At 36.9% G+C, this 21,349-nt stretch overlaps 1 protein-coding gene across 1 annotated transcript in view; it reads left to right on the top strand.

The window, feature by feature from the left end:
* The window catches only part of LOC104541711 (bifunctional heparan sulfate N-deacetylase/N-sulfotransferase 3), a 44,989-nt gene extending 24,226 nt beyond the window's left edge, over positions 1-20,763 (top strand). Inside the window, exons 6-13 of the mRNA XM_010185831.1 lie at positions 3,750-3,932; positions 6,002-6,098; positions 6,925-7,048; positions 10,499-10,673; positions 11,656-11,826; positions 17,095-17,204; positions 19,336-19,438; positions 20,644-20,763. Coding sequence (XP_010184133.1) covers positions 3,750-3,932; positions 6,002-6,098; positions 6,925-7,048; positions 10,499-10,673; positions 11,656-11,826; positions 17,095-17,204; positions 19,336-19,438; positions 20,644-20,763 — 1,083 coding nt within the window. The remainder of the gene's footprint in view (positions 1-3,749; positions 3,933-6,001; positions 6,099-6,924; positions 7,049-10,498; positions 10,674-11,655; positions 11,827-17,094; positions 17,205-19,335; positions 19,439-20,643) is intronic.
* Positions 20,764-21,349: the final 586 nt, after the last annotated feature.

Here is a 21,349-nt window from a genome sequence, read left to right as displayed (position 1 = left end):
CCCTACATCTCTGCAGTACTAGTCAGAATCCTAAATATAATCAAGGATTGGGAAGGAGAGCAAAACAGAAATAACCCTCTGCCCTTTCATTCTGGAGAAGAAGGAGTGCAGAAATGCTGAGAGGAAGGTGAAAGGAGCAGATTGCGCAGCTGTCTACAGGGCTCTGAGAAGGGCAGAGTAAAGCACCTTTGCTACTCTAATCCAAAGATGAGTGGGAGCAAGAAAGGAACTGCTGCCCAGAGGCCAGATATAGTCCCAAACCATCATTTTAAAAATTGTCTGCATTCCATTTCAGTCCCCTCGTGAAAGATATTAAATCCTGTGGAGGGTGTGCATTGAAGTGCAACCAAGATGATAGTTTGTTTATGAGGAACAGCTGAAAAGGGTCATCTCTCTTGCACTGAGATACAGAAACTGCTGAGATGCCCTAAAAGAAATAATTTTACAAGAGGGCTGGAAATAATAAAATGAAATAAGCTCTTCCTAACTGAAAGGGAGGCTAAAATGCTTGTTAGAGTAAATATAAATCCATTCACAACTGCTTCCCTTTTGAAGAAGGAATAAAGAAATAGATGAAGCTCTATTTATATTTTACAGTGTTTCCCAGAGGTGCTAGATTATTGAACAAATAGTGTTATTTACTAGATAGCCTTCTGAGATGCCCACAAAGGATTCCTTTTATATCTCCCGATCTGTGGTTTTTAAGAGAATAAAACTTTAATAACGTAGCATGCTAACTGTTAGCTGGCACAAGAAGAGCAGTCATTCTCATTAGTTAGATCTTGTTTGAATGAAACTGAATTTGGGATGATGGAGCAAAACAAAGCATCATAATACGGAAGGCAAAAAGTAATAATTATGTTTTGACTTGATGTGAGATTGCACACCTGCAAATGGAAGGGTAATGATAGGAGTTTCCATCCTTCTGCACAGATTGGAGGAAAGCAGGGAGATAGGTAGGACCACACCATCCCCTGCAGCTGGGCCAGTGCCAAGGTGAAGACCCTCAAAATGGCAGTTGGATATAATTTTCTCCTTGTAGCCAGGGAAACAGGAGGATCAACTTGTACATCTCTTCCAGTGCTGTGGCTGCATAGCCGTTATTGACAGACCCTCGTGAATGCCCCTAGAGCAGGAGAGAGCATGTGGCAGGCTCACTGGACTGTTAGCCACCTCTTGTAGGGATTCCTGGGGTGCAAGGTGGTCCAGGATCATTCTCAGAGAAATGTAAATATGGCCATTGCAGCATCATGCTCCTGATAGTTATACAGGATGCTAGCTTAGCCTGTAAAGACCATTTGCAGCTGAAAGCAAGAGTAGTTCTGAGGTCACATCAGGTGAAGGCCCTCAATCAGCAATATTTCACTGTTCTATGAAGCACAGGATTGTAGTTTGTTAATTTTACACAGGTAACAGTAGTGATTTTACTAGGAATTTGTTTAGCCAGTAGCAATAGGAAGGGACAAGCTCTTGTTCAGATTTTCCTGGAAGGTAGTCTCAGCTGGTTTGTAATATTTTTAATGCCATGTATGAGTAAAAGAGACCTTTTCTACAATACAAAGTTGTATATTAGATCATGTATTATGTTACGCTAGGTAGGGACTTCTTTATAAGATTTATTCATTTATGTTTTCAACCAGCATTCAATCATCTTTCTTTTTGTTGTAAATAATTAACCAGAAAGTATTTGACATAAAAAATAACTGTAAAATGGGAACTGAGGTCTCTGATATATTTTTCCCCCTCATTGACACAGTTTCATATGCTGGAAATTATTTATGATGATACTTCTGATCAGTTTTTCAATCTCCACTCTAACAGTCCTAAAATTACAGCGATATTCCCTTCGGGGAAAGAATAAAACATATTTTCCCCAAACTAGCAGTCTTTTCAAGTTCTCTTGCGTTTTGTTGCAGTGCAGCGCTGTAGCTGTTGGCAGGTAAGGAGTTGCCAGGAGGTGAACTGACATGATGAATGTCAGGGGTCAGCCCACTCGGAGGAAAGAAAGAGACTGTCAAGAAAACAAGTTAACCTTTCTTACGGAAACACTCTGATCGTACCTTTGTGGAGAACCAGGGAGTCCTATGGCTTGGCTCTTTCTGCTTTGAGAACTGAAATAAAAAAGGAAACTTGAAAAGGTTATACATTTGGCAAAATTCCTATTACTGGTTGCCTAAAAGGGAGTTGGGTTTTGTTGGGTTTTTTTTTCAAATCTTGCTGCTATCTGAAAAGAAGGATTGTATCTTCATGATTTATCAGTGTATATCTTCTAATTTTACCTGAGTCAAACGGACTGAAGCCCTCAGCTTTTACTGTATAAGCCAAGAGGTGTCACCAAATGACACTAGTAATAAAACACATTTTCTGCAATGTACTGTGTTCCTGCACTGCAAGTACTCTGTAGTGTTACAATTAGGTGTTCAGAAATAGAAGTTCAATATCTTTGAAAGTTTTATATCAAAGAAACTGCTGTTTTAAATACTCCAAAACAAAAGAATACAGCTTTAGATGCCAGTTTCTCACTGGTTTCTTTTTCCTTTTTTTAACTGAAGGCTGGGATTCCTTTACAAAACTTCAGTTCCTGAACTGACTTGAGAATTGTGGGCATGATAAGCATTTTTTCTTTTCAAAGTGGCTTACATCATATTTTGCTTTAAATAGAAATTGCCAGTTGATAGCATTAGCAGATTTATTTATAAAATGAGTCATGTTTCTAATTTTTTTAATGGAAAATAGTCTGGAGAGTTTATCTTGAGAGAGTTCTATTTTAAAAAAAACTTAAAAAAAATTTCATTGCTAGAGAGGCAAGGGTTTGCAGATTTTAGTGTAAGAACGGACTATTTCATCAGTGAAAAACCACACTGAAAATGGATCATTTTGCAAAACAGAGGTTTCAGTCTTCAGCTCTTCCTCAGTCTCTGAGCGACCATCCTTGCAGTCTGTGTATTCCTGCTTCATTCATCAGGACTGTTTGCATCCATCCATATATGCTTTTCCTGTAAGAAACCAGCAAATGCTGTAATTGGGATTGTGAGAGTGTGTTTGGACCAAGAGGTGTAGCAGGAAGGATTTGTCTGTGTAGCAATCTCACAGTAAGTTGTTAGAGGAGCAAAATACAAGCAGCCTTACAACTGATGTGATACTGAGCTGATTTTTTTAAATTATTATTTAGGAGTATTTAATGCGCGATTATTTGAAAGTACACAATCAGGTTTCAGGGTTTTTTTGTTTGTATCTACATACAATTTGACTGTCTGCCCAGTGCTTGAAAAATAACTTTGTAGAAGAGGTGAGTTGCTTATCCTATAAACCTTGCAGTTAGTGCAACAAGATTTAAATCACAGCAATAGAGGTCAGCTATTCTCTTGGTCTCTGACTTTACTCTTCCACATAAACATAATTCATGTTTTTAATATCACATTTGTTGTTTTTGCTGTATTCTCCATCAAGTGAATTTATATAAAGTTTATGAAAATATTTTACAATCCCAGGGTAGGTTTGTATAGCCTAGTTCACAGAGAGCTCACTGCACCTATTCCACAGTTTTCTTCATTGATTACATTGAGTTGACTAGAGGAGGAGGATGTAATTCAATGAAGAGCAAGGATAGTGAGATAGATCTATATGGATATGATCAGTCTTGCAGCTCTAAATAACAGCAAAATGCAAACTAAATCTATATTATCTGTGGTTACACTGCCATCTAGTGACACAAAGAGTCAATGTCTGCTTTATTTTGTTTTCTAAAGATTAGCATCTTCATGACACATTTGTCTAATTATGGAAATGACCGCCTGGGGTTATACACCTTTGTGAATCTGGCCAACTTTGTTCATACCTGGACAAACCTGAAACTGCAGACTCTTTCTCCAGTTCAGCTGGCTCACAAGTATTTTGAACTGTTCCCCGAGCAAAAGGATCCTCTCTGGCAGGTAGGCAGGCTTGGTGATGAAGAAATTTGAAAAAAAAAAAATTGAAAAAAATTGTCTTGATGGTGCTTTTTGGTAAGTTCTTTGTCTCAGTTTATTGTATCAAAAAACACTAATAATTTTAAATTTACTAGTTGGTTCCATAAAAGAGCTTATTGAAGCTTCAGCATAAGCAGTTGTTTTCCCTATCACTTAAATCTCCATAGAATGATTGTGAAATTAATATGTAGTAATATGTGTAATTAAATTTATCTTTAATTCATTTTATTTGTTACTTTACTTGCTTTTAGAAATGTGGGAAATGCAGGAAAGGCATGTTGTGTTATTTCTCTTCTCCTTTTGGAACTAACAGGAATGAAGCTTTTGAAAGAGAGAGACGGATATGCATATTTTAGCAATTAGCTATTAAATAGGTTAACTGCTTTCCAAGTGTGTAAGGAGAAGAGGGTATCTGAAAAGAGAGAACAGTATAAAGACCTTGACTACCTTAATGCTAAAACTGACTAGCCAAGTAGAAATAGATTAGATAGATTAGAAAGTTATCCACAAAAGGCTGTGATCTGCCCAAGCAAAAAGTTTACCAGCACTTAATACATTGATGTTATCAACTCTGCTGCTTGAGTATCCCACTCTTGTGAGTAAATTGAAAGTATCAGGGATGGAAAGACCTGCAAAGGCTGAAGCTTGCACTGACCTTGCATTTGATTCGTCTTTAGCCCATCACCCAGCAATATGAGCACAGTCCCTACAGAGACCCTACTGCAGGAAGCAGTGAATACTCTTTTTGCAAATGCTCGGAGACTTTTCAACCAATTCAGTGGAGTGTTGGAGTGCTGCAGGCACATGTGTCCCTGCACGGATAATATGTATCCCAAATATCATCCATTCGAGGTGACTTGGTAGAAATATACTAAGGAGCAAGCTTTACTAAATGAAACGTAAAAATGTATTTAAGCTTGCTCACTCAAATGTTTTCTAGCATTAGATATTGAATTGCCAATTTATAATCGTATGAGATTGCAAATTTGCAGTTAAATATATGGCTTCAAAATTAATGCTATTACTGAATAAAACACTGAACTAGGGTAAAAAATGTCAAGAATTTTGCATAATGTTAAGAGAGTATGAATGTAAAAAGTGGAAATTAGCCTGTAGCCAAATGACTTGAAAAATAAGAATTACTTAGGAAATAAATTTGTAAGTAACAGTGAGTAACATATACTGAACATGATGTCTTTTGTGTATAATTCATGTGAATCTGAACACAGTTACATTTTTTTTTAGCCTAGAAGATTGGTTATTCCCTTCATCTCAGTGCAGTACTGCCAAACAACAGTATCAAAAATTGTTTGCAAGTAGCATTTCTAAAACAGATTTAAACTGCTTCAGTTTAAAGCAGCACATGAAAAAACAGGATTCAATATAATGTGCTCATTTAAATTGGAGGATCAGAATATGTATTTGTGAATGGAAATCCTTAAATTATAAGTAATTTACAATTTTAGTTTAAAAACTACAGCATGTATAGGACAGTAGGCTTTGCAGTAATGTAAAATAAAAAGTCAGTAATTAAAGAACTCATTAGCAATTTTGAGTCTTTCTAATTTATATGTAATTGATCAATTGATTTTGAATGATTCCCACATCTTAAGTATGTGCAGTCACATTTGTCTTTGGCATATTCTGCTGTACATACTGACATTTCATAGAAGACATTAACTTCTCCTGGGGTCTGTTGAGTAGCTGGGCCAACTATATGTGTAGGAATGAATAAGAATGAAAACCACATTTCATCAACATACTTGTCTGAAAGTGACTATTCTCAAAAAAGACCAAAAAACCAAACACTTAACAGATACGGTTTCTCATCTGGTTACATCGCAAATACCTTTCTGAATGGCTGAAATACTTCTTAAGTACATAAAACAGTTTTCTATCATAAAGGAAAATAGTATTTTCTGGTAAGAATATTTGTACATTGGTGAAAAAATTATATTTTATATAAGCATATTTTAAGAACCTTATCAGCTATGATTACCAATGAAATTCTTCATTGTTGTTCTCTGTTTTAGAATCCATGTGATGACAAACGGCACAGAGATATCTGGTCTAAAGAAAAAACCTGTGATAGATTACCAAAATTCTTGGTTGTAGGACCCCAGAAAACTGGTAAGTTTATTGCATTTTAACAAGATAGGCTATGTGTAAGTTCAAAGAACTATACCAATTAATTACTTTTTACTCAGTGCTCTGACCATCTAATAGCATTTTTTATTTTCAGACATCACCAAAATATAGTTTAACAATGTAAGGTACAAAAACAGTACATATTTTGAAAATGCAGGGTTCAGGTGTGCGTCATATTTTTTTGGCTTTATGTCAAAATCAATAACAGTGATAAAGAGATCAACAAGATTGATAGGATCTTGTGACAGCTGGTGGAGGAAAGGACAGCGTTTTTTCAGATGGTGTAGATTCTTAACTGCAAGTTCTTGTCTGCTCTGTAAGTCTCTTGTTTGTAGAAACTTGTTCATGGCATTTACTTCAAGTCAAGATGTTCCAAATTGAATTTTTGACAGTTTGAATTGCAAGGTTGCAGTAGTTTATAAATTAATGGTTAATCTTCTTCTCTGCAGGCAGAAAATTGCATATGCACTTCCTTTCATCTTTGCCAATCCCTGATAGCCACTGAATGCAAGATTTGTAAATTATCTTTTGTGACAAACTCATAAAAACCAATAATTTTCTTTTTAAAACACAGTTTTTAAAAGTGTGAACAACAGATTTCAGCATTGGCACTCCAGTTTCTGTGTTAACTATTTACAGTTCTATAAATGTCTTCAATTTAAAAGCACAGAATGCACAGATTCTTAGGTGACATAAATCAGCATCCCCTCGCTGAAGTGAAATAGAATAAAATTGGCTTAGTCCATCTGAGAGTAAGACCCAAAAAAGTGTGGTTTTTTTTAATCCTGGACTTTTATCCTATTTGCAGGTACCACAGCCTTATATTTGTTCCTGATCATGCATCCTTCCATCATTAGTAACTCCCCCAGCCCAAAAACCTTTGAGGAGGTACAGTTCTTTAATAGAAATAACTACCACAGGGGGATTGATTGGTAAGATGGGTTATTAGTATAAATATAAAAGTTTATATATTGTGAAAGATACAAAAAATATATTACTGTTGGTAATGTTAATCGTTTATATATAGAGTGAGATAAAAAAAAAACCTTCAGTGTCCTTCTAAAATGATAAATAAATGCAAGTGAATAAAAATCTTACTACAAAATGTCATAAATGCACAAACTTTCGTGAGGCTTTCTTGTAAAATCTATATATTAATATATGCAAAAACAGTAACAAAATACGTGTTTCTTATTGCACATGCCTTTGAAGTTGGGACAGTAATGATTATTAATTGGATATATGGAGTCAAAAATTATTTTCCTGTTGCAAACCTTTTTTCTGAGCAGAAGTAAAGGTAATACCGGAAAGAGACAATTTTTCCTTTAAATAAGATTTAGAAATGGCAATCAGGTAAAAGAGGAACGGAAAAAGCCTCTCAAATTGTTTTTAAAAGATCAATTAATTGGGAGAATGTTAGTGTCTTTGTAGGGTTAGTAAGTGGTGATGAAAAAGAGTTTATATCACTGCTGCCATGTTCACTGTGGCTGCCAGGGAATCACCAGACATCTCTACACCCAGAAGGTCATTCTTGATTTCTCTTGCTTTCAGAAAGCGTTGCAATATAAAACACCACAAGATGAAAAGTGGCAACATGCTGTGGTGGCTGGGGAGCACCAGTAAAAGATTATTGATATTTTTTCTTGTTTCTTCTTCTTTCCCCCAGTTTAAGAGAAAAGAGTTTTATTGCTTTTGACTTTGTATTCATCCATAAAATTAACAGAGTGAATGCTGTTATAAGGCCTTAGTGCAGATATGTCAGATCCAATTTCTTTTTAAGTCACTTAGTTTTTACAGAGTTATAATTGTTGCAGCAGACTCTTATTACAAATTGTGGTGAGTCAGCCAGTTATTACCAATAGAGAGATGTCAGCTGAATGACTGGAAATTAGAAAGCTGACTCCTTGCTGACTTTTTGAAGTCAGAGAAGATGACGTACAAAACGTCTGTATTCATCCACGCTGATGGAGATAGCTTAAGTACAGTGAGCCAGTTCCTTCACAAAATCAATGTTTTCATGTTGCTCGAAGACCACTTTGCTGCTTCTGTCATTCCTCCTGTCATGTACACGTCCCTAACACACAGATACAATTTGTCTGCTAGACATGTGCTAAATTACCTTCATCTTAACACAGCTCTGCCGCATAAGACTTTCAGTGGTCAGCTTGTACAGGTACCAGACCAGGTACATCTTTTTGTCAGGTTCTCACTCTACAGCCCCCATTCAGCTATTTCTACCTCTGCGCTACATGCCCCACTTGCCTCTGCCAGGTTCCCACAGTTAAGCCTTGGATACACAGAACTACCCGTTGGTGTAGTTGTTTAACTACATTCTGTCTGCCAAACAAATCTCTCAGACCTTCAGTCTGCTAGGGTATTCTAGTGCTGGCATGTAATGAGCTTACCAAATGTTAATTAGATACAAGGTCTCTCCTCATTATTCTATTAGTTGGACCTCTTTCAAGGCAAGAGTATTCACAAATAACAATCAGATCAATTTCTCTTGTGGTTATGGAGGTACAGCTTTTTTCCCAGAGCTGATTGTCCAAGCTCACAGTTAGACCAAGCCTACCTACGAGACAGGAAAGGGTTCTTTCAGCTGTTAGGACCAACTTCAATATTGCCATCTTGAAAGAGGTATAGATGTATATGACAGGAGTTTAATAGCTATCTCATGAATGAGTTACTGAGCAACAGTTCTGCAGTCTGTGTTAGGCAGAAATTATGATGAACCTAAACTTTTTAACCTCTTGATATCCCACCTGGTCTGATCTCTTTACCATTTTTCACTGACACCAACCACAACTTCTACTTTTTCCAAATTTGCCATGTTATCTAAAGCATCAATTAACTTCTTTCCAAAATTCAGTGTAGTACCATATTTAATGTTAAGTGTTTCCTTTCTAAAGTTGGAGTCCTCATTGCCTTGTATTTTACTCAGTCTACTACCAGGACTTCAGTACAAAAGCATAATGACACCATATGTGATCGAGAGCAGATCTGCCTTTAGTGCCTAAAGTACAGTCTGCATGTGAGACTTAGCAATAGCTATGCAGTGTTGTAGCAGAATTTTTTAATGCAACTTCGAGCATATTATGCAGGAACCTGCCCATCTGTCAGCCCTTCACGTGACATCATTTTGGTTTCTCTGATGCAAGGTAATCTACCAGATGCTACTCTTAAGACCTTGAATGAATTCACAACTACTGTTCCTTATCTAGTGCATTGAAAATTGTTATCTGAAGGCCAGCCCACTTCACTTACACAATTCTTATGACAGGTATCCATTTGTGCACCAAAGAAGCATAAAACAATAACTTGACAATGTTTGCTTACATGTACATAAAAGTCACGCATAAGAATTAACTTCTCACGTGCCACAGAGTTCAGTTGCTTTAAACCATTGTAAATTCATTCCTTTTCTCTCAGTACCTTCTAATCACTGCCTGTGTGCCATTGATCATCCTGTGAGATGTGTGTCCTAAAAGAAAACTGCATGTGCATCAGTCACTTCCATCCTACCAAGTCTTCTGGCCATGGCTGCAGTAGTCACAGTTTCAAAGCCAACAAGAACACATCATCTGTATGAGAAGTCGTTCACTCTGATGAATAGAACAAAGTCTAGGCTCTGGAAGAAATTTCAGTCCTTAAACATGATCTTCAGAAGAGGTTGTTTCAAATGGCATTTATTTTATCAGTACAAATTTTAACTGAAAAAATCAAGATGACCAACATTTCCCATTTCTTTTTTTCCCCACCAATAATGAAAAGTAGTCTGAGGGCTATGGATAAAGAAGACTGTATGTGACATAAGAGATTGCTGGAAATTAACTGCAACTTCATAACATATGAGTAAAGCTCACAAAGAAAACTAAAATCAACATAACCTATTCTTCCACAAAAATTTGGCTTACAGAACAACGAGTTAAAGATGCTGTCACTGCCTAAAAACCTTCTACCTGATGAAGCGGGGCAGGAGTTTCAGTGCATCTTCCCCACATAAACAAGCTCTTATCTCTCTTTAATAAAAGCAGTTTTGATACTGAATATCTTTTTTCTTACAGTATTGCACTGTAATTGATGTCAGCAAATTTGGAAAATACATTTTTTGCATTTGACTTTGATAGGAGTTTGTTCTGACTGAAAAGTGGAAATTACCAAATTACCAAATATAGCTGCAATATCTAGTTACATGTAATGAGAAAAAGAAAGCTAATACCAAGTAAAATATAATAAAAATTATAATGTAAAATGCTGCTTGCTTTTATTTGGCAATTCAGGTATTATTTTAATTTATATAATCTAGAATACAATATACTTGACAGATTTGTCAACCTATCTATGACTTTTAAGTGATTCTGATAATGACATTGTTTTCCTAGGTACATGGATTTCTTCCCCACTCCTTCCAATGTCACTACTGACTTCCTCTTTGAGAAAAGTGCCAACTATTTCCATTCTGAGGAAGCCCCTAAGCGAGCTGCTTCCCTCATCCCCAAGGCCAAGATCATCACCATCCTCATTGACCCATCCGATCGGGCATACTCCTGGTACCAGGTATGCACTTCGAAGAACATGAGTGGGCACAAATGAAGGTTTCCACCTTGAATCCTCTATATATATGAAGGGTTTGGATAATACAAGCTTTTATTGGTCAGTCAGTGCACCATATATGATCACCCATGGTCTGAGCTATCTGTCAATGTAAACCTGAAAATCTTTCGAAGGTTAAAATACCAGAAACCACATTTTCAAAAGTCTGCCTGTAATCTAAGTATGTAAAAATGCTTATGTACTTGATTAATTTATGTAATCAGCATATACAAAAATTAGTTTATAGACACAATTTTCTAGTTCATGCTCAAAATTCAAGGTAGATTAAGAAATTTTTGTTCTTCTGGTCCACTGATTTCAACAGGGATTTGGCAAAATAAAGTTATTTTTTTAAAAATAAAATTCCAAAAAGAACAAATATCTTAGAACTTCTGTCACATATTTTGTTGTTTTATGATGAGAAGTAATCACAGTCCTGACTCTGATCCCAGAGCTTACCCTGGGCTTGTCTAGACACCTGCTGAGATCCCTTCAGACCTGAATTATCCAATGATTCTCATAAATACCAGTGTTCAAATTTACCTTTCTGCATATTTACTTTCTGTAAGCAGGAAAAGAAAACATGAAACTACTAGAAACAGAGCTTCTTAGCATTTGAGTTTATCATGCCAGATTCATTTGTACAAAACCTGCCATGTAGTTTATTGAAAGTAAACATTTATACATTCTATTTTATTATTGCTAGTATAGGTCTATCTTCTGATTTCTTTTGATACAAAGAATATTTATTGATACAGACAATGTTTATTCCAGCATATTCAACAAATTAATACAGATGAGGACTTCTTAACTTTAAGTAACTTGCAATGTAAATAATCACTCATGGCAAGATCAGTAAAGCCAGGTCAGTAAGACCTACCAGTTTTGTTTTATTTTCCCAACTTTTGTAGTCTTTGAAGTTCCAGCAATGTAACTTCTTTTACAGCATCAGCGATCACATGAAGATCCTGCAGCCCTAAAATTCAGCTTCTATCAGGTGATCACAGCTGGACCTCGAGCCCCATCTGATCTTAGAGCTCTCCAAAAGAGATGCCTAGCACCTGGATGGTATGCTACCCATATTGAACGGTGGCTAACTTACTTCCCACCTTATCAGGTGAATAAGATTGTAACTTGACATCCTAATTGTTTATACACATAACATCCTAAAGGATTACCTTTGCAAAAGTCTTGCCTGTCAGGGGTATCCTAGATATACTGTGGTTATTCATAGCCATGTTCTCAGTAGTTGGTTAACATTGCAATTGCTGAGATATGGTGGGATAGCTTGTATGACTAGAATGCTGTCATGGAAGGCTACATACTTTCTAGGAAAGATGGGCCAGCAAGGTGCGTTGGTGGAGTTGGTTTTTATGTAAAAGAGTAACTGGAATGTATTGAACTCTGCCTGGGGGTGGATAAAGAACGAGTCAAGAGCTTATGGGTAAGAATTAAGGGGCAGGCTAATATGGAAGACACAGTTGTAGGTGTTACTACAGGCCACCTGATCAGGAAGAGGAAGTTGATGAGGCCTCCAACACACAGCTGAAAGTAGCCTCTTAGTCATAAGCCCTGGTTCTCATAAGGGACTTTAACCACCCTGATATTTTGTGGAAGAGCAACACAGGCACACACAGTCCAGGAGGTTCTTTCAGTGCATTGATGATAACTTTTGACACGCGTGGTGGAGGAGCCAATGAAGAGAGGTGTGCTCCTGGACCTTGTACTAACAAACAAAGAAGGTCTGGTTGGGGATGTGAAGGTTGGGGCAGCCTTGGCTGCAGTGAGCATGAGATGGTAGAGTTCAGTATCCTGTGTGGAAGAATCTCCAGAGGTCCCTTCCACTCCTACCATTCTGTGATTCTGTGACATTGCTAGGGATGCCATTGCTAGGCACCTTACAGCTGGGAGCTTCTGCTGCAAAACAAATCAGAACAATAATTTGGAAGCTCAAAAGCAGCAGCTCTGCTGCTTCTTGAACTCTCTTGTACCCTTAACTACCTTTAATTTACAGCTGTTTTTCATTTGCTCACGCTTTCATCACTCTACATCTGGCTTTCATCACTCTACGTCTGGCTTTTTGTCAGTAATGTTGAGGAAGAGAGAACCAGTTTTCTGTGGTCTCTAATATCAGATGGTCCATCAGGGTTACTAAAAGAAAAATTGAAGGAAAATAATGGGAAGCTGCTCAATAGTATTTCTGTCTGCTCTGAGTGGTAGCAAGTATCAGCTAGCATCAGGGGATGTTGGCTGGGATATTACCCTCCCTGTGTGGCTTGAGAAGAGTTTTGATGTCTGAACACTTTGGGGTGTAAAAAATACCTTTTCCTTCTGAAATGGGCATTATATGTGGAAATGGATGTGATCTAGTGGTTTTATAACACCTTAATATTTAAATGCAACAGCGTCTTCACCCACTTCTTGGTCCTTTCATGCAGTAATCTCCCACTGTGTCAACCTCTTTAGACTATGATTGTAGTAGTAAATAAACCTGTACCTGTGCAAAAGCTCACACACCAACCCACTTCTGTCCATACTGCTTAATTTTTAGCACGTTTCTGGCACAGTTTGGATCCATAGCAAAAAGCTTTTTGCCAAGCAGTTCCAGAGCACAGTTAGAAAGATAACAAGAAACATTACTATTGTCAAGTATGGACACAACCAATTTGGTTTTGTGGGTATGAGAGTTTAGCAACATGGATCCAAGTCATGCTGTGCCATTTGACTTCAAGACCAGAGAGCTCTCTCTGATTTGTTTTAGTTATAAATATAGATAAAGCCTTTATGTGCATCAATGTGTTCACCATCTCAGGCACTATCAGTTTTTTAGGTAAATTCATGTTTTACATAACATGACTTTTCTGTAACTGTCAAAGTACTAGGTCTCTTTTGCACGTTTTGGTTTTGGAAGTTCATCATGCATTGCTGCCCATAACAGTGCATCCACTTATCAGAGCCTCTACTGGGACTCATTCATGCACTGGAAAAGTTTGGCGTGTCGGTGTTCCTAATTGTCTCCATTTGGTATCTATCACTGATCCTGTATCTTCAACTTAATCTTTGTGTTAAGATCAATTTCTCTGTGTGTCTTTGAGCCTCGAAAGATATGTGTTTGTGGACCCTTGGGTTTCAGTACAGGTGGCACATAAGCAACCTGAAAATAGGATCTCCCTGCAAACTTTTGTTGGCATGTAACATACAAATCATTGGCCTCCTTCTGGCCTTGTGTAAGATCAAGCCTCATAAGATGCCTAACCTAAGCCCTGTACATCATCCCGTATATAAAACCCAGGCACAAAATATCACATGATCAGTATTTCCATGGTAGATTTATTTCTGGAATAGATTTTTCTGACATTAGCAGTGTGTCTGGCAGTACTCCCTACCCGACATTTAAAGATTACTTTAGTTGAGGGAGGTTGGCTGCAATCTGAACCTTCTGTTTATCCAGGACTTGCTTAGCTGAGACAAGTTGGCTAGAGTCTGTACCTTCTGTTTTGTCAGAGTGTGCCAAGGAAGCTCTGATGCATCTAGTTGGTGTTATTCTCTCTGTATTCTCTTTTGGGCTAGCCTTGCAGACTTCATGATATACACAATACTGTAATATCATGATACTCAGATGAAATTCTCTTATGTTTTCATTAGCTTTTCTCCAAAAGTAACCTATGAATATTCAACAATATGCATTATCGTACAGATTTTTGCCAGATTTTACATCCCATAGTGATAGCGAAGAACCAGCCATGGTAGCCTTATATTTTCTCTATAAAACTACTAGGGATTCACTTGCATTGCAAAAGCAACAGAATACAGTAGGCGGTATCCAAACTCATTAGCAAGTTCAAAGGACTGCCTAAGCATGTAACAGTTATATAAGGTAGACCTAAAATCAGCTCAGCTTAGAAATACAGCCTTATCTAAAAAAATGAGAGCTGCCTTTCCCCAAACAAACTCTGTCTGACCTGGAGTATCTAAGCTATCTATAGTTTTAATGCTGTATAAATTGCGGGGTCTTTACATGTGTGACTGAATTGAAGTCTTAATGCCCATTATAAAGTCAGCAGGCATATAGTAAGTGGTAGAAGTAGCAACAGGGACAGGTAAAGTTCCCCTTTTCATTAGAGAAGTGGTAACAGCACACTCATCTTACATGGTAAGAATTTCAAATCTCAGACTAGTTTGAAAATTCAGGGTTCAGATGTTTAGGATTGTGATTGATTTAATTTACTGTCTCGTAAGTCATAGAAAAAGACCTATTTTGTCTGACCACCAAGACAGGTCTCTCAAAGTTCAGGAAGCTCATGTCTCTAAGTTAGCTTCCCATTGTTACAATGCAGTCATATAGTAGAAAAGAGGAGACATCATGACAAACTCCCTCATGAGCCAAAAGATATGCTCATGCACCAGCCCTGTAGGAAATAAAGCTGAGTTTTTTTGCCACAGTCATCATGAAATGGCCTATCTGAAGCTGAAGAACTCAGGCTGTTTCTAAGCTGTTCTCTTCTCCAAACTGTCTCTCTTGCTCCTCTCTCACCATGGTAACTTTTAGACATGGAGTAACTCATGTATAGTCGAAGAGCAGGGACTTAAAACAATCTCCTCAGCTGTCAGCAATATTACAGTAAAATGATCAGTACACTCTAAAGTGACTTAAAATAATTCATCTGTAGTATTTTCATTATATGTGAAACTATCTACTTTGTAAAAATTACACTATTTAATTTTTCTACCTCACCAATACAGAAAATGTCTTAGATTTTGAGGAATTTCATGAAATTACATCTTCCTGAGATCAGAATATAAATACATCAGTACAAGTAAAGGAAACTTTTCCCTCAGTTCCTTACAACCTCCATAAAGGTTGAGGGGGAGCATTTTTTATTACCTAGTCCCTGACAATATCAGGAAATTGAATTAATTTCCACTGGTAAAACTCTCTCTATTACATCTTATTGGGGGTAGCAGAAGTGGGAATAGTGCAGATATTTATGTGGTTTTCAAATAGTGAAGGGAAAAACCTCACTTCTTTTCTTTTAGATGGAAATATCCCCCCATTCAGCATGTTTTTGGACCTCTACTATGAAGCACTTAAGGCCTATTCTCTAAGCTTGTATCTTAGAAAAGTGTTCAGTTTTGAACTCAGGCAGTCATCATGCATCTGATTGCAAACATTTCTGGGATGAGCTACTGCTTTCTGAACAGCCTGGTACTTCCACTAATCCACATCTCTAAATGCTCATGCTGTTTATGGGTAATTCCAAAGACCAATCTTTCAAAAGAAAAGGCTTTTTCTCCCCATTGATTATGCTCTGAAACCTCACAGTCTTGCAAACCTCTAAGTTTCATCCAATCCTGGAAGCAATTCTTATGATTTTAGTCTCTCTGCTTCCATAGAGACATAAAACCAAACTTCAGTACTGCTTGCAGAAAGAAATTATTGAACCATGTGCAAATCTGTTTCCCCTCTCCTTGTCATCACTTAAGCATGATGGAAAAAGTAGAGGTGTGGTGTTCCCATCACAGGAAATGAATGCTTGACTAATCTATTTGAGACCTTGTTTCTCTACCAGTAGTCTCAAAGACCCAAACTTGCTGCACCATTATTGGGTCACTTTGACTTGATACCACATTCATTAAAGTTCTTAGGTAGTGTCCATTTCCCTGAAGATTCACCTCCTGGTAAAAGAGTGGCCATGTCAGAAGTAGCCTACTGCGAGTGTGCTTATGGTCAAGCGCTTGAAAAGAACAAAAAGAAATTACTTACCAGTATCTGGCTTTCTTAGAGATGTGTTCCACTTTCTGCACCTATCTACATCCCTGCCTTAAGGTCCCCGAAACATCTCCCTTTATTTGTATTCTCAAAAGAGTTTTTTTCATACAATTACGTATTGTTGTATGGGTTTACAAGTAAGGCATTTCACCTAATGTCTGCCTACTGGTTTCTCTTTTTGGTCATTTCCAGTGACAAGCTTTTCAAAAGTACGGTAACATATATATATATATGTATGTATGTATGTATGTATATGTATATGTATATATGCACACATATATATATGCTTGTGCCTATGAGAATTATAGGCTATGTTTTTTTCTTTGCTGGACAAATCTCATTCAATTACCTGCCAATATTTCCTACCTTTCTATATCCTTCACTACTATTTCTCTTTTGTCGCAATAGCTTCCAATTTAATACCATTTCAGATTTAATTAACATGCCATTTACCCTGCTCCAGGTCACTAATGATGGTGATAAATAACACTGGACCAATTCTCATTCTCTGGGGCAGTTCTTTCCATATAATGCATGAGTTTGACAGAGATGGAAGTTTTAGTCTGAAGCTTGAAATAATGAGTTTTCAATTAAAGTTTCTTTTATTTGTTGTAGTTGCTAATTATTGATGGACAGCAGCTGAGAACTGACCCATCTACTGTAATGGACGAAGTACAGAAATTTCTGGGAGTCTCTCCTCATTATAATTACTCTGAAGCCCTAACGTGAGTTAATTTAATCATCATTTTCACATGTTCCTACATTCCTAAAACACCAGTTAGTCTCTAAGTAAGCTCCCTGCAAAATAAAGCCTCTCATACTTCTCCATCTCATGTGAGCTGTCAGTAGGTTGTATTCTTCAGTGTCTGCAAAGAACACAATTCAGGGTTAGATTTTCTGTGAATCATACATTGAGCCACTCAATGTGGAGCTTGACTGTTACAGAAGTAGACCTCTGACAAATGCAAAAAGTAAGTATTGCTTTCTGAAATTTGCATATGAATTTTGGATAAATAGAAATAAATTTTATTTCCATAAGTAAATGGGACATGAAATGGTGACATACATAAACAGGAAGGAAAGAGAATTAGTTTCTCTTTATTTTTAGGTGCAAGTAAGATTCAATAGTATCAGTCAGGAATATAACATTCACACTGTATGTGATAAATACACATGTACACAAATCCTTTGGATTCTGACATTCAGATTTGGTTGCCCTTGAAGTAAGACTGATAGCCTTAGGTTTACTCTTTGGAATATGAGTCTATTATCTGTTCTTATAGGAGGCTCTCAGAAAATAATGTTATTCTTTCCTAGACATTTCTCTGTCTAATGCTTTCATCTAGTTCTGCTCTATTCATTTTTATGGCACAGGTAGCAAAACAGACTTTCATCTTTTATGAGATAGAATCAAGTGCATTGTAAAGACATAACTTAAGGGATTATTTAGCCCTTTAAATCTATTGAAAACATGTTCGTTTTCTACTGAAGGCCTGATACTGAAGTACCCTTTGGCCTGGATACTGTCAATTAATCCCATCTGCATCTAATTGTATAGCATGCATTTTCCTTCATGTGTGCCCTTGAACACAGGTAATGTTCACAGAAATAAAGTTACCTGTGCCATTAAAATGCACCAAGACCAATCTGACCCTCAGCTGCTGTCATCTTATTTACACCAGTAATTAACTTGTCTTTAAATTAACTCATTCTGGCATCTCTTTTTACAAAAGATACATAAAATACAGTTTATTTTTGTTTGTAATTACAAGATTGCAGTACAGCAAAGTGAAACAAAACACACTTGTATTTGTGTAACTTTCTCCAGAGAATTAAAAATGTTTTGTAGCCTTCTAATTCTGTAATGGCCTGCAAGATCATTGTATTGGTATTCCAGTATTATGTGTATATTGGTATACCAATATAGTAGATTTGCAGGACAGAAGTGAAAGATTGGGAAGTGAACTGTATGTTAGTTGTCTTAAGATTCGTGTTTTATGCAGTGGACAGAGTTTACTAAGAAAAATTTGTGCATAGTTACCCTGCACTGATGAAAACCAGGTAAGTCCAGCTGGAAGAAGTGCTTTCTGTCTTAGCTTGCAAAAGTTCTCTAGGAGAGAAGATTAAACCAATCGCTCCAACCAGTGTAGCTGTTCACTAGTTGAGTTACTTCCTGTTGGTACTTCCTAACTACAGTATGTCTTACACAATGAAGACAGATGTTGCCTGTGTCTATGTTGCAAGCAAGATCCCTGCCTTCATTCTGCGTGCCTACACTCTGTTGACTAGGTATGTATCCTCTGAAGGCATGTTGTAATCCTTAAAACGTTCTCTGAAATATGTGACTGAAGGATACATGTCAACATATATAGAATGCATACACTTTATTAAGTATATTTATTATGGTTATTATATTTGATTAAATCTAATGAAGACAAACACTGTGTACCAGTGTCTAGTCTCTCTGCCTCAACAGTAGTCTTCATAATTGCCTGGATCCTAATTGTGTCATTAGCAAGTACCCATTTCTTCAGTCTAAACTTGGGAGATGCATATTCCTTGCAGCATATCACACCCTTTACATTGTAAGATTCAGTCGTTCCAGGACTAGTAGTTGCTCCTGCCTCTCTCCTTTCTTTCTTCTCTGTATTCGCTTCTAGTTCACGTTTCATATCTGTACCCAGCTCTTACTACCTTGCTGCTGCTAACTCTCCTCACTTTCTCCATTTCCACACTTGATTGCCATCTTTTCTTTTGAAATGACACTTTACCAGAGCAAAAAGATAAGCTCTTAAGAGAACAGGAACTTAGTTTGTTCTGTTTCTGTGTTGAAAGTGTACGAAATATTTGTTTCAGGTTTGATTCACATAAAGGTTTCTGGTGTCAGCTCCTGGAAGAAGGAAAAACAAAGTGTCTTGGAAAGAGCAAAGGTAGAAAATACCCTCCTATGGATTCTGAGGTAAACCATTATATTCATTGGCATTATACAGGGATTTGGTTGCTACGTATGGAGCATCACACAGTCAAAGTCGTAAGATAAGAAGACAAAATTAGCTAGGTGTTAATTACTTGACTAACTTTCCTTTTTAATGAAACCTTTAAGGTAGCTGTGCAGTGTGTCAACTTTTTCAGTTCTTTATTTCAAATGTGAAGAATTAAAGTAATTTTAAAAACCCAACTTTTAAACCTTGGCACCCCTGAAATTCACTTGGAAACTTGTCCTCTTTACCTAAGTGACTTAAGCAGTAGAGGCTCCACCATGCATGTTTTTTTCTCAGTCATGATCAGATATGTGTATTTGTGTCTACTCCCTTGTCTGTGAGACTAGTTAGACCATGACAAGTAATGCAGTGTCTCATAGAATCCAGTTTTAAAAGTGGCTAGGTTCTGCTTCTATGAATTTTATAAATACCTTCCCCAGACAAATGCTCAAATGAAGACATTTCCATCAGATCAAATGCTGCAGCCTGTACCCAAGGGCAGTTTAGTCTCCTCTTTCTGCTGTAACTTTTGTTACAGCTGTATTTTGTCCTGTATTCCCATTTCATTTAGCCTGACTAAAATGCAAATAAAAACTTACAGTCTGAACCGCAGTAACTATTAATGTGGCAACTAAGCTGGTTTGGGTTTTTCCTCACATTACTAAAATTACAAGTAACTTTACATCTATAGAATCATACTGACATTATATCACTGGGTGAGAAGGCTTTTGACCAGAGATAAGACGAGACTGTGTTTGTTTATTGTTTTATTTTTCAACTCTAAATACTTCTGAAAATGGGGTTACTAATTGATACATGCATACCTATGAAGATATTTTAGAAACATGAAGATATTTTCAGTCACACTTCAGTAAATACAAAGTAACTGCATCAGCTTCAGTGCGATTCTTAATTTACAAGACTATTTGGGAGTAGAATCAGATCCTTTGATTTGACTTCAGTGTTCGTTTTGGACAACCTTTGTTTCTCTTGAAATTATCTTTTACAGTTCAGCTTCTAACTGAAGAGCTTAAACTTGCATGCAGTAGATAGCATAACCAATATAAATTGCATAAGAGAAAGCAAAGTTTTGATGCAGGTAAAACAAACTGAAACCTTGAATTCACAACAACTACAGTACAGCATTTTATTAAATAAAAATATCTCCTTTTGTATCTATCAGTGCAGGGCTTTTCTGTCAAGCTACTACAGAGATCACAACGTGGAACTGTCAAAACTCCTACACAGATTGGGACAACCCCTGCCATCGTGGCTGAGACAGGAACTACAGAAAGTAAGATAGCAATGAAAACAGGCTCTTTTAAATCTCTCTTCCATGCTTCAGTCATCATACCTAAAGTCTTCAGTAGCTACCAAGAAGGTCTTGTAAGATATACCTCTTCAAAAAAGAGTAAAAGATAAAAATTATTTCCATGTGCTGGCATGTGGATTGCAAAAATAAATGTGTTTCTTAGAGCTCTGGTGGTCCATATCTTTCTCATAAACATTTCTGGGCCCATGGACTTGTGGACAACTGTGCACATATGTAAAAGTTACTTGCAACTGGTATAAGCTTCTGAGATACATGACCTGTCCAATTTCACAGTAAATATTTACATTTTTATATATCAATTTAAAAGTATTATGTCTTACGTAGGTTTTGTAGCCCACTGTTAGACCACTGACAGTTTTTCTTACTATTTCATTATTGTCTTGCATAAAATAAGAAAACTTGATGTAGCACAAAATGCCAAGTGTACTTCTGCCTTTGGAATCAGCTTACTAATACCCAAAGTATAAACTAGCAAGGCTGAGAAGTACAGTTACTATACATGATGTAGCTGCGCACAGCAACAAAATACATGGAACAAAATCTGGAAGCCACAAGC

This window comes from Mesitornis unicolor, unplaced genomic scaffold (assembly GCF_000695765.1).
Source record: "Mesitornis unicolor isolate BGI_N332 unplaced genomic scaffold, ASM69576v1 scaffold6486, whole genome shotgun sequence".
Classification (NCBI taxonomy): domain Eukaryota; kingdom Metazoa; phylum Chordata; class Aves; order Mesitornithiformes; family Mesitornithidae; genus Mesitornis; species Mesitornis unicolor.
Note: the sequence above shows the minus strand (reverse complement) of the source record. Positions and strands in the feature narration are given on the sequence as shown.